Source organism: Propithecus coquereli, unplaced genomic scaffold (genome assembly GCF_000956105.1).
Source record: "Propithecus coquereli isolate 6110/MARCELLA unplaced genomic scaffold, Pcoq_1.0 Scaffold103, whole genome shotgun sequence".
NCBI classification, from domain to species: Eukaryota; Metazoa; Chordata; class Mammalia; order Primates; family Indriidae; genus Propithecus; species Propithecus coquereli.
The window spans coordinates 5,030,277-5,044,181 of NW_012134192.1; the positions used below are offsets into that span (position 1 = coordinate 5,030,277).

General features: G+C 39.8%; 1 protein-coding gene across 1 annotated transcript in view; it reads right to left on the reverse strand.

Moving 5' to 3' along the window:
• Positions 1-9,248: 9,248 nt before the first annotated feature.
• Positions 9,249-13,905, reverse strand: part of ARHGAP21 (Rho GTPase activating protein 21) — a 44,779-nt gene continuing 40,122 nt past the window's right edge. The window contains exon 19 of the mRNA XM_012644200.1: positions 9,249-11,711. Within this exon, the coding sequence (XP_012499654.1) occupies positions 10,041-11,711 (1,671 nt within the window). The 3' untranslated portion in view covers positions 9,249-10,040. The remainder of the gene's footprint in view (positions 11,712-13,905) is intronic.

Below are 13,905 nucleotides of genomic sequence, written 5' to 3' on the forward strand. Positions count from 1 at the left end.
GTTATTTGTAAGTGGCAGAGCTAGGATATGAAGCGGGAAGAGGAAATACTAAAAGTGACTGAGAAATTTTTACAGAATTGACAAAAGATACCACTCCTCAGTTTCAGCAAGCCAAACAAAGCCTAAGCAGGATAACAAAAAGAAACTCATATCTAGACACATGGTAGCAAAGCCTCAGAACACCAAAGACAGACAATCTTAAAACAGTCTGAGAATAAAAATACAGATTACCTACACAGATCTAGACTGACTACCGATTCATAACAGCAACAACAGAAGCCAGGAAAATGAATTAATATTTCCAAAACACTGCAGGAAAATCTTGCTGTCAACCTACAATTGTGTACCCAGCAAAAAGAATAAAAGCAAAATAATTACATTTAAAGATAAATAAAAGATGAAAATGTTTATCCCCAATGACTCTCATTAAAGGAAACTCTGAAAAGTATAATTTAGGTAGAAGGAAAATCTTAGAAGGTAGCCTGGAGTGAAGAAGGAACAGTGATCAATGAAAATTGTAATTACGTAAATATAAGCACTGACATTGACTATATAAAACAATAATAATAATGTCTAATTTATGGGGTTAAAAATTCTGGGAAATGATAGTATATAATAGTATTAATATATGAGAGAGGAAAACTGGAATTAAAGCATGCTTAGATCTTAGTATTGCTTGTGGGAAAGATATAGCTGTTGGTTAAACTTGTTTGTACACATATGCAATTTTCTCGGGTATCCACTGAAAGGATAGAGATTAGGCATGGGGAAAATGGAAAGTGAAGAAAAACATCCAAATTAAAGAGTGAAAAAGGAAAAATAGCAAAATAGGCAATTCAACAGATGATGAAAACAAATGGGTACTATCAATGGAAAAAGACTAATCATGGAATTTAAATGCTATAGTTAGTAAGACTAATTATAAACAAGAGGAATAAAAATGAAACGCAGCTATGTGGTATTTATAAAGACAAACTTAATATAGAGGGACAAAGGTTAAAGGATGGAAAAAATACACCAAGGATGGTAAATACACAAACCAAAACAAAGTTAGTGTAGCTAAATTAAACAAAATACAAAGTAGACGTTAAGTAAAAATAGAAAAGAATCACTAGAAAAATGATAAAAGTTTAATTATTCAGTAATCACAACCATTCTATAAGAGAAAGAAAGGAAGTTCTAGCCATTCTAAATGTGTAAAAGTGAGAAGGAAAAAAAAGGGAAAAGAAAAAAAAAACAAGTAGAAAGTGACAAATTCATCATCTCTGCTTGCAAGGTGGCAGCCATCTCAGTAATTGAGAGCTCCCCAAATCAGAAAGGGTATATTAATATTTGAAATCCCAATGGACAGACCCAGACTGGTGTGTGTCTTGCAACTGGAGAGTACACTTCTTTTTCAAACACACGTAGAACATTAACTAGAACTGCATCCTAGCCTCCACAAATTGCAAAGAACTAAGCTCATATATACCACATACTCTACCACAATGCAGTTAAGTTCAGAAAAAAATTACAAAAAGATAAACTAGAAAAATCCCATATGTTTGGAAAATTTAAAATATACTTCTAAACAACCCATGTGTCAAGACAAATATGAAACTACTTAGCATTAAAACTTGTTTGAGACAGCTCAGACAATTTACAGGGAAATATATAATCTTAAATTATCATATTAGAAAAGAAGACTGAAAATAGATGAACTGAGATACTTAGCCTAAACAGCCAACTTGAGAAATTAGAAAGACCGGAAGAATCCCCCCAATGGAAAGAAAAAACTAAAGACATGATACTGAATTATAAAATTCATGTGGAAGCTCATAGGACCCAGAATGACCTGCATAAGGAAAAACAGAAAGAGAAACTTCCCTATCAAGACTTACAAAGCACGTATTAGGACCAAGGGAGTAGAACAGTGAGCCCCAAACGGCTCTGCACATATACCGGAAGTGAGAGATGGCAAAGCTGGCATTGCAAATTAACCAGGAAACAGGGCACTTTCAGTACATGGTATTGGGACCATTGGATAAAAAAATACAGATTCTACCTCCTACCGTACACAAAAATCAATGCCACCATGGGTCAAGATCCTGTACATTAAAGAATGTCCACTCTTGGACAATAAATTATATGGTGACCTTCTAACCATATGATTTCTCAATTTAGACTTTCAACAATATTCTTATTCATTCAACGAGTATCTTCTGTGTGCCTACTATGTTCCTGCCACTGTTTTAGACACTTGGAATGTGACAGTAAATCAAAGACCCTCACCTTGCAGGGTTTACACTTTTGTGGATGATTAGCATAGATGGCACTTATTATGTATCAGGCACTTTCTAAGTCTTGACTTAAGTCACTTAATCCTTGATTGGTGCTGTTGTTATTTGTAAGTGGCAGAGCTGGGATATGAAGCCAATCTCATCCCTTAGAATCCCAGCTACTGCTGCATTATACCTATTATCTCTTTAGCCCATTGCCTGGGGGAAGAGAATGCTGTGAAATGCTTTTGCTGAAATTTATGTGTGATTCTAAGACATCCACTGTGTGTCATGAATGAACTTTTCCTCTATGAACCTAACATGACACCGGATATGCATAACACCATCCGTCCTTGGAAGAATCTGGAGACTAGCTACTCAAATAACGTTCTGTGTCGTGTGGCTCAGATGAGAAAGCCTGGCTGAGAAAGGCTGCAAAGATCATCGTGTCAGAGACCAGAAAGTGAAGGAGAGCACAACTAAGTTGGAAATCTATTTTGTAGCTGCCCATGAAGTTCTTTCTAAAGAATTACATTACTCGTTGCCATGGTAGTAGCTGTCAGAAGTTAAGCTTCTCAAGCATCACTGAGAAAATTACTATTTCCTGTGGCTATAAGGATGCCCTAATAGATGAAAGGCAGTAGCAGAGATCTGATCAGTTTTCGGGGACATCTGAATTTGCCTGTTTCTTCAAAGGAACAATCTTTCTTGGTAGTGAGCGGTCATTAAGATATGCTTCCTGAGTTGCTTAGGTAACATTTACACAGAACAGAGCGAGTGTAAGTCCTGGACTCTCAATTCTGTAAATCACAGCTGGTAATGAGCATAATTTGCGAGAGCCCACACACATTTTATTTCCAAAATCCACTTTCTATTTTCTTTCAGCTCGGCAACTAGAAACTGAATTGGAACCATAGTCGAGGCCACCTAGTGCAGCAAATGCCATTGAAACGTGACATTTTAGAGATGAAGGATCACTGAGTGGGCCTAGCCTTCACGTTTTTCAAGTCAACTTGGTTCCTTTTTAACAGCTGGAATTTGTTAGAATTCTCAACCTCAGATAAAGATAAAACTTACCTCCTTATAAGTTTTGCCCACTTCTCCATGTTGTGCAGTTACAGCACTTCAAGTGGAAAAGATAAGATTTGTGAGGTGTGATAAAGATCTTCAAATATTTGTTGGGTTACTCAGTAGAAAGTGTAAATTCTATAGAAAATGACTTCAATTTATAAGTTTAAAAAGCCACCATGAAACTATGAATATCATTACAAGATTACCCAAAGAAATATCTGTATTTACATAGTGCAGTTGAGAACTGAGGCATAGATAGGGATTTAGCCTATTGGAAGCTTATCCGCACCTCCAAATCTGATGCTGGCTCATCTGTGTGAAATTCAGACCATGTGGCATATGAGCACCTGGTTGTTGCTTTCTCCTGCTGGTAGATTTTCACAACCACCATTTTTATTCTATTCTCAGAAAGTAAAGGCTTTAAGACATCTTCTTTGTTTTCTGTATCTGTAGGCATCTTTAGAACTCCATGGTCAACAAATTTGACAGTCGATAAATCTTTATTTTCAATTTCTACTATTTTCCCCTTGTAACTGCTTTATGATTGGAAGGTTGAGCATATCCTATAATGTCTTAATCTTCTCCTAGATGGGACAAAACCACGTGTTCTCCTGTTTTGTATTTCTTTTTCCTCTGAGATGCTACCTAGCATTCATTTCAGCTCTCCTAGCAGGGATGCCGGAGGCCCACGTAACAGATGTTCTTCCCCTAGGACCAGTCCCCTTTGCTTCCACTCTGAGCAGGCAGAGATGCCTGTATTACAGCCAGCTCCTGCTGGTCTCTGTTGCGCAGAACAGCGTGCTAAAGCAGCCCTGCTGGTGTTGTATAATTTAACCTTGCTACAGTGGAGTGGCAAGGAGGGACGTTTGATTGTCTTGCCATGAGTCCGTGGATCTGAAATTTTGTAGCAAAAAGCTCAACAATAACCGTCATGGTGGGGAAATGCTGCCATTCTACCATATATTATCCACAAAGTAAATTCCAGACATGTGACAACCATACTTCAAGCCCATTAGAAAACAAATCTAGCTTGTGCCTGTGGTTAGGGAAGTATTTCTAACTGGATCTCCAGATACACACACACAAGCTGATAAATCTGGTCAAATAAAAAATTTTAAAACTATGCAAAGAAACACCTTAAGCAAAGTTTAAAAGGGAAGAAAATACTGACTGAAGGTATTTGAAATCAGGATTAGCATCCAGATTATGTAAAGATGTCTGAGAAAAAGACAGACAAAAATGGTCAAAGGCTAACACAATTCGGCCAGGGAAACCAGAATGGTGGCGGGACATCGGAAAAAAATGCTGTCTTGCCTACTAATGTAGGAAATGCAAAACAGTGAGATGTCATCTCATACCAGTCAATTTTGTCTTAAAACAAAATCTTCAAACCCTGACAACAGTTACTGTCCCAGAGGATGTGAAGAGATGAGAATCTTCACACGTTACTGGTGGACTTTGGAAATTAATTTGGCCAAACCTGGTAAAGTTAGAAATGTGCGTATCTTACAACCCAGAGATTTTAAAACACTGTTGTGGGTGTGCACAGGAGGTATGGACGAATAAACCACTTCAATGACCATGACCGATCCCAACAAAATGGGGACCAGATCTCTATGTATCAATAAGGACAGATCTCAAAAACTGTTGAGTGAAAAAAGCAAGTGACAGCTATAAATACTATGCTATGATATGATTTACGTAAGTTAAAAATTTAACATTATACCGTTATCACGTAGGTTCCGGGTGATATAAACTGAGTGTCATTCTTCTCTGTAGTTGTCAGTATTTTTTGCTTGTATCATTTTTTGGGAAAACATATCTAGAGGGTTCTAGTATTGCAGTATACAGAAGAATCGTGGTAGAGCTGGAAATTACATGTGGATCATCTATTCTAACTCACTTGTTTTTACACGTTAGAAAAGGGAGTCCAAGAGAAGTGCGGTGACTTGCCCAAAGTCACACAGCTAGCTGGTGGACAGGTCACGGCTGTCACCTGGTCCTTCGATCTGGTGCAGCATTCGAGGCCAACTTTATAAGTTAGGCTTGAAGAATATGATTGTATAAAAAATCAAGGAGTACAAATTTTCAAAATCTCCATATAATTTCATCGGTTAAGTCCTTCAAAGGGCAGAAACCACATCTTGGCAAGCACTTCTTTAATGTTTCAATTAATAAACCCTAAACAAATGCTGATTTCCTCATTTTAGTAAAAAAGCAGTATAAGCTACCTCTAAAATGAGACTCAAAAAATACTCAAGTCATTTGGATTAAAAAGTATACAAAAATGAGATACAATATCTGTAGAATGAGGCCATTCTAACCATAAGAGTTTTAGTGAAGTAAATCAGAATAATTTAAGTGGACTGAGGGCAGTCAGTTTAAATAGCTGTAAATTGCTGAATTATGTGTCCGAAATCAGATTACTTAAGTAAAGAGGTTCCTACATATTCTGGCTATCTGGATACTTTCAGAGAATCTATTATTCTAAGATAGTTTAGGGAATACTTTAACATTTAATAGTAGCAGTCCATATTCCTTTATCACTAAAATAAATATAATTTCATCTTGGAGGCTGCAGTATGACAAAATTATCAAAATCCCAACATTATAAAGAATTATCTCATGTGTCTCACATTTTTGAAATCTTATGCCTGATATTCTACTTGTAAACTAAAAAAAAAAAAAAACCCTATTTATAATCTGAGTTTAGGGGATACCTCTTTCCAACTAATGGAATAGCAGACCAGTGTTCCTACTGAGAATTAGAAAAGCTGAATAAACTACAAAAAATAATTGGGGAGCTGTCAAGGCAGCCAGGACTTGAGATGAAATCCACGGTAGAAGGGAAACTGGGGAGAACCCAAGGTTCTGTTCGCTGTTTTTCTCGTGGGTATGTGCTGATTCTTACATGCAGAAGACTAAGAAATCAGGAATGGTGGGGAGAGGTCTACCAAGCAGCAGGCTCACAGCAATCTCCCTGGGCTGGGGGCAGGGACGCAAATACATATATAATAGGAGCACGGGCATGTGGGATCCCGAGTCAACTAAGGCTTGGGAAACCAAGATCCCTGGAAAGAGGCAGAAAGAGGAGAACCCTATACCTGGTGGTTTTCCCTTGGAGGTATTTGCTAAACTCCTAAGTTGTTCAGGATAAGAGGCTCAAAGGCTAAAAGCAGGTAAAAAAAACAGATTGGTGTTTTGGGTAGTCTCAAAGTGTTGAGGTAACAGACTACGGTGTTTAGGATATGCTCAGGAGGGACCTTAGGAAATACACTAGGCTGTAAGTTGAGTCTCTCTAAGGTTACACGTTTAGAAAGAGCTGAACCAGAGGTAAAACCATCCTTAGAAAAACTGCAATCCTGCCTCAATCATCTCTGTCCCTGCCTTCAGACAGAGTGAGAGTCCTTTCTAGAAGAAGAAAGCATTGACCATTGCTGTTTGGTTTTTTTATATATACAAAACAAAAACAGTTCTACAGGTAACTCAGATATTAAAACTGTCAGAAATAAGTTTTAAATTAATTAACTATAATTAACATGCTCAAGAAATAGACAAGATGGAAAATTTCACCAGACAACTGAGATGTATGAAAAAAAATTTATACAACAAAAATCGTCAAAATTAAAATTAAGATTAGACATACCTGAAAACTAATGACTTGGAAGATCAGTAGACAATATGCACTAGCACCTGGAGATCAAAAAGGGTGGCGAATACAGGAAAGAGGGTAAGGAATACATGACATATGGTGAAAAAGTATGATATGAGTCCTGGAAAAAGATAAGGGAGGGAAATGGGGCATAAGCAATACACAAAGTCATCATGGTCAAGAATTTTCCCAACCAATGGAAGCCATCAAGCCACAGACTTAAGAAGTACTGCAAACCCCAAGCATCACACACGCTGTCTCTCTCCATCCCTAGACATATCATGGTAACACTGCTGATATTCAAAGAAAGCGGAGGAAAAACAAAACAGAGGAAAATAAAAAAAAAAAACATACTATCTAAATGATCCAAAAAGCAGCAGCATTAAGACCCACAAATAGCTAACTAACTTCTCAACAGTGATGATGGAAACCAGAAGAAAAAGAATGACATCTTTAAAGTGCTCAAAGAAAACTCTAGCATTCTATAGGCAGTAAACATATCCTTCAAGAAAAGAATGCAAAATAAAGACACTTCCAAACATAAACTGAGAGAATGCATTAGCAGACCCACACTAAAAGAAATAATAGAGTTCTTGAGGAAGGAGGAAAAAGACCCCAGATGGAAACATGGTAACGTGGGAAGAAATGAAGAACCATTTCATACACAAGTGCACACACAATTTGATGATCGACAATAAACATGTGGGAAGCTGTGAATGTTCTAATTTAAATTAGATTCTATTAAGGCAAATGACACTAAAAGAATACATAAATGTCATGCTAACAGAAGAGGAAAATGGCATAATAAAAATATTCGATTAATCCAAAAGAAGGAAGAAACAAAAGGTACATAAAACTGGCTGGGAAAGGAGAAAACAAACCGTAGGATCTAGATGTGAATCCAAATATTAATATATCAGTAATTACATTAAATGTAACTGGGTTACATATTCCAATTAAATGAGAAAATTATCAGACCACATTTAAAGAAAATCTATATGCTGCTATAAGAGATAAGCCCTGAAAATAGAAATACAAAAGGGTTAAAATTAAATGGATGAAAAAGATTATAAAAATATTAACCAAAAGTAACTGGTACATCTACATTAACATAACTTTAAGGCCAGAAGGTTTGGTAGAGATAATGAAGGCTGTTCCATAATAATAGAAAGGTCAATCTACCATGAAGACATAATAATTCTAAATCTATATTCACTTAGTAAACTAATTTCAAAATATAAAGAAAAAAATTGACAGACACAAAAGAGACATGCAAATCTACAATCATAAGACACCTCTCAGGAACCAGTAAGAGTCAGGTAAGAAATCAGTTAAGGATATAGGAGATCTGAAAAACATGACTAATAAACTTGACCTAATAGCCTAACAAAAGCACCCAATGATGATAGAATATTCTTTCCAAGCAGACATGGAACATTTCTCAAAATTGACCATATGCTGTCTCAAAGTGGGTATCTCAATTATTTTCAAATGTCAGAAAACTATCAAGAGTATGTTTAGTGGTCATGTAGAATTATGTATGCAAGAGTTATTAATGCAACTATAGTTTTCAAGTGTTTGGAAACTAAGCAATACATTTCTAAATAACTCACAGATTAAGCAAAGAATATGCTTTGTTTTGTTCAGAACTTTAGTAAGACTCAGGCCCTATTTAAGAAAATCACCAATAGCAAACTATTCATGGTACTATCTCCACTTGTAGTTATTGTCAGTGATTCTACATCCCGAAATTCAATGATTTTTAAGGTTCTTCTTAGCTTTAATAATCTGAAATTTTTTTGGGGGTGGGGTAACCATTATTTCCTAGCATAGCTTTGATCTATTTTGTAACTAGCATGTGGTGGGCACTATGTTTGGAACAGTATCTCATTTAAATCTAATGACCACCCTTATGATAGGTACCACTACTGTCATTACTTATATGAGGAAACAAATTCAGAGAAGTTATCTAAGTTTGCATATCTAGAAAGTACAGGGTTGGATTAACTCCCAAACTCAGGTTCCTTTCACTCGCTCAGGAACATACATTAGCTAGAAAAGTTAAGGATTATCTGCATTACAGGAGTGAGGTTAGACAAATGTAAACATTTGTTAAGAGACCCCTGTCCACCACAGCAAGAACACAGAGAGATGGAATGTATAAATATAGGTCAGTTTTTAAAACACAGGACCAATTAATCAAATAAAATAGTTACAGACAGGTGACATCTAAAAATATATTAGAGTAAGTTTTCAAGCCACACAAGTTCACCAAAACAATTTTTTTATTTCCAGTGTTTAATTGGGTATGCACACAGGCATGACACAGGTTTGGATTCAGTAAGCCCTCATGCAGAATTATATTCTTCTCGATAAAGTAGCCAGTTCCATCCAGGATCCACTATCTACACACCTATGTTACAACATTTATATCAAATCTGGTATCTGAAGAAAAGATACACATTTAATATGTTCATTTAAGTTACGTATTTTACAGAAAGATTAAAAATTCAAGTCACACAAAACTCAAAAACTGTATTAAAAGTTTGAATATAAAACTCAGATCCACCTGGAATGACTGAAGAATGGAAGGTTCTGTATCCACCTGTGTTAAAACTGGCATGTGTAATGAAATTTGTTACCAAGAAAACGCAATCATTTATTCAATGTAAGTTATCTAATTTTAACAATATGGCACCCTAAAAACCAAATGTATTTTTATGATGAGGCACTTTTGTTAGTGATGAGACCAAAAGAACAAATTGGCTGCACACTAATGCCAGCGATTTTCTTCAGTAATTTGGGGTATATACTATGTAGTGAGTTGCAACAAACACCTTGCTCATTTGTATACAACTATCCGATATATCTTTAAATATATATATGTGTTCTTCTGGCTGTCGTGATGCACTGTAAAGCTACTCCACAGTGCAAAATGATGAAACCAGCCCAAATGAAGGCTGCATAATAACAATTCTGGTACAAGAAAATATTTACAGAGTTGTTGGAACGTGTGGTAACAGTAGCTTTTGATTTGCTGTAGTGGACATGCCCCCAGTTTAAAGACAGGGATGAAACTGTGCTTTACTGCCCGGGGTTTCAGACAGTTTATGAGGTTGGGCATTGACTGCAGAACTGGCGTTTCGGCTCGTGTTCTGGAAGCTTTCTCCGTTTATTTGGTCAGACGACTGTGGCGGTGTAGACAAAAGGGGCCTGTGGGTCGAAGCCAAGGTGCTGGAAGAACTGCCTGTGTCGGACTGGAAAGACGAAGGTGCGTCGGCCGTGGGTGTTTCTGGAACTCGGGGATCCTCCGGCCGGGGGTCCCCGGGGTCCCCCCTCAGGTCGGACGCGCTGGTGCGGAGGCGCTCCCGGGCCAGCCAGTCTGAGATGGACAGGTCCTGGGCCGAGCACTTGGGTTTTAAGCGATTCACCGCGGACAGCTCAGATTCTCTCTCCCCGCTCTGTTCGTGCGCTCTCCAGAAATTCAGGACGCTGATTTCGGTGGCGTCTCTGTGCCCTCCCAGCGTGTGTCTGCGTTTGATGTTTTTCCTCTTCGCGGTCTCGGCGCTGGATTTCTGACCTCCGACTCCGAACATGTCATCCGCGGGCGCTCTGGGCCTCAGTTTCAAGCGATCTGCTATTTTCGTTTTCCACGTGGGCTCCTGCCTCTCCGCGTCGCTCCTGGGCGGCGCCAGCAGACTCCCGGTGGACTTGCCTTTCTTCATGACGTCGAACACCTTGGTGACGGACGGCGTCTCCCTCTCGGGCCTGGCATCCCCCGCACTTCCGCCGTCCGACCGGAAGCGGGCGGACTTCCTCCTGGACAGCGTGTCGCACTCGATGAGCTTGTGCGAGCTAAAGAGCTGCCTGCGGCCGTCCAGGCTGGGCGTGAGGCTGCCCTCGGCGCAGCTCGCCTCGCTGCCGTCCGAGCTCCGGCGGCCGGCCTTGGCGTCCTGCGCCCTTCCCCGGAACGGCCCGTCCGGCGTCAGGGCCGCGGGGAACACCGGGAAGTCGCTCTCGCTGTCGCTCTCGGCCGGCCGCCCCTCGCTCACCAGCTCGCTCCTCTCGTCGTCGGCCTCGTCGCCCTTGCTCTCGGCCACCGAGCGCGCGTCCGGGCTCAGCCGGCTGCAGTCCAGGCCGGGCAAGCCCGCGGCGCCCACCGCCGTGGGGAAATCCGAGGCGACGCCGGCCAGGACCTCGCCGCGTTTCATTTCCGGGCTGGTCGCCTTCCTCGCGGAACCCCGGGCCAGGGAGGCCGCGCTCGGCGGCGTGCCCGCGTCGGACCCCGGCTCGTCGGAGTGGGAGGGCTTCTGTGACAGGAGAGCTCGGGGGCCGTCTTTCAGGACGGCAAGGCGACAGCTAAGCGTCGGCGACTTGCTGTGTTTCGAGCTGTGCGGGGGCGACGGCTCCCCGGAGGGCGCGCTCTCCTTCCGGACCGCGGGCTTTTCGTCTCTCGCCGCACCGGGGTCTTTCCTGCTGCTGTTGTCTTTGGCAACGACGATCCTCTGTTTTCTGCCCAACGCCTCACTTTCTTTCTTGGACTCTTCTTTAGTATCGTTGTGACACTGCTCCACGTTTTCCTTCTTAAAGAAGACATTGTCCAGTTCGTCTTCCGAGCTGCTAGGCTGGGCCTTTTCTTTTGGCTTTTTCCGCTTGCGACTGGCGGCTGCGAAGATGGAGGACACCAGCAGCTCCCTGCTGTACTGATCCTTCCCGGATCCCCACGAGCCCTGCGAAGCAACAGAGAAACCAGACTTTGGACATAAGGACAGTATTGAATTCATTTTCTTAAAAGCTTGTCCCCCAAGTATTTCTTATTGAATTCAGTCTACCGAAGCTCTAGATGCACCAACAGAGAAATACTTAGCTTTTTTATACCTCCCTTTAACTTGGACCAAAGATAAATTTTTATTTAAGTGGTCCCATTGCTTGCCCGGTGGTATTTACTTGCCAAGTCACAGCTCATACACACCTGCCTTTCAGGGAATTAGTTTGAGCTTAGTGCCATCTGTCTAGCCTGGTTCTTACTAATTTCCCCACAACTACTGACTTTCCCTGCTACCACAGTGGTCAAACGTTCTTCCATTTCCTTCATCTAGAACAACGGTTCATGAGTTAAACAATCTTCTGACATACTTGAATATAATAACCTGACAGAGGTTATTAAAATTTTATGAATGACTTCAATTTTCTAATTACAGACACCATATCATACAGATAATGAATCAGATAAGCTCATTAAGATAAGAGAGCTCTGGTCTTCCATTAGTTCAGTCAGGCTGGGTCTTCAACGATTTGCCTTAGGTAGATCAGGATGGTAATGTCTTCATTTATCTCCAGGTAACAACAGAATTAAAAAATTCAGATAACATAAGAAAAATCAGAGGATCTTAAATCCTTACCGTAGAAACACTTATTTGTATGGTTGTTTGCTATGTATAATAGGTTCTTGATTACATCTATTAATTTGTTCATGATGTCTATGTGCTGCATAAATGGCAGGGGAGGATGGATAAATACATGCTGATTTACCACATCCTGTTTAAGATAAGCAGGCAGGAGGTATGTTGAGTAATAGAAGCAAAACGTATATTTCTCTATTGCCATAAAAACCTTAGACAAGCTAAAACTGCTATACCGAAGTCATAAAAAATGAAGTAAAAATTTAGGCTGCTGTTGTATTAAAAAGGATCCATCAAAATGAAATCACAAATGAATAGAACTTTGTTTTATAAGTTATAAAGAATTTCATAATTATCTAGTACATTTCTTAGGGTTATGCATTTTCCCACATTTGCTGAAAACTTTTTAGGGGATAATGGTTGTTTGGGCTCTGAATCAGGAGACCTCACATCCTTCCTAGAGCTCCCAGTGTATGACGCTGAGCAAGTGATTCACTTTTAAACATCTCAGTTTTGTGGTTTATTTAAGTAAGAAGCAATTAGATTACACTGCCTTTAAGGATCTCTTTAAAATTCTATGAATCTGTGGTCATATGTGTTGGGGCAAATCAATCTTTTTTTTAATTTCAACATACTACAGGGGTACAAATGTTTAGGTTACATATATTGCCTTTGCCCCACCCGAGTCAGAGCTTCAAGCGTGTCCATCCCCCAGACGGTGCGCTCTGCACCCATTAGGTGTGTGTATAACCATCTACTCCTCCCCCATCCCCTCTGCCTGATGAATGTTATTACTATATGTGCACTTAAGTGTTGATCAGTTAATACCAATTTGGTGGTGAGTATATGTGGTGCTTGTTTTTCCATTCTTGGGATACTTCACTTAGTAGAATGGGCTCCAGCTCTATCTAATACAAGAGGTGCTACATCACCATTGTTTTTTCTGGCTGAGTAGAAATACCACATTTTATTAATCCACTCATGTATTGATGGGCACTTGGGTTGTTTCCACATCTTTGCAATAGTGAATTGTGCTGCTATAAACATTCGAGTACAGATGTCTTTTTTATAGAATGTCTTTTGTTCCTTTGAGTAGATGCCCAGTAATGGGATTGCTGGATCAAATGGTAGCTCTACTTATAGCTCTTTGAGGTATCTCCATATTATTTCCAGAGGTTGTATTAGTTTGCAGTCCCACCAGCAGTGTATGAGTGTTCCTATCTCTCCGCAACCACGCCAACATTCATCGTTTTGGGACTTTTTGATAAAGATAAGTGATAGCTCATTGTGGTTGTGATTCGCATTTCCCTAATGATTAGAGATGCGGAGCGGTTTTTCATGTTTGTTAGCCATTAGTCTGTCGTCTTTTGAAAAGTTTCTGTTCATGTCCTTTGCCCACCTTTTGATAGGGTTCATTTTTTCGTGTCGATTTTCCTGAGTTCTACATAGATTATAGTTATCAGCTCTTTATTGGATGTGTAACATGCGAATATTTTCTCCCATTCTGTAGGTTCTCTGTTTG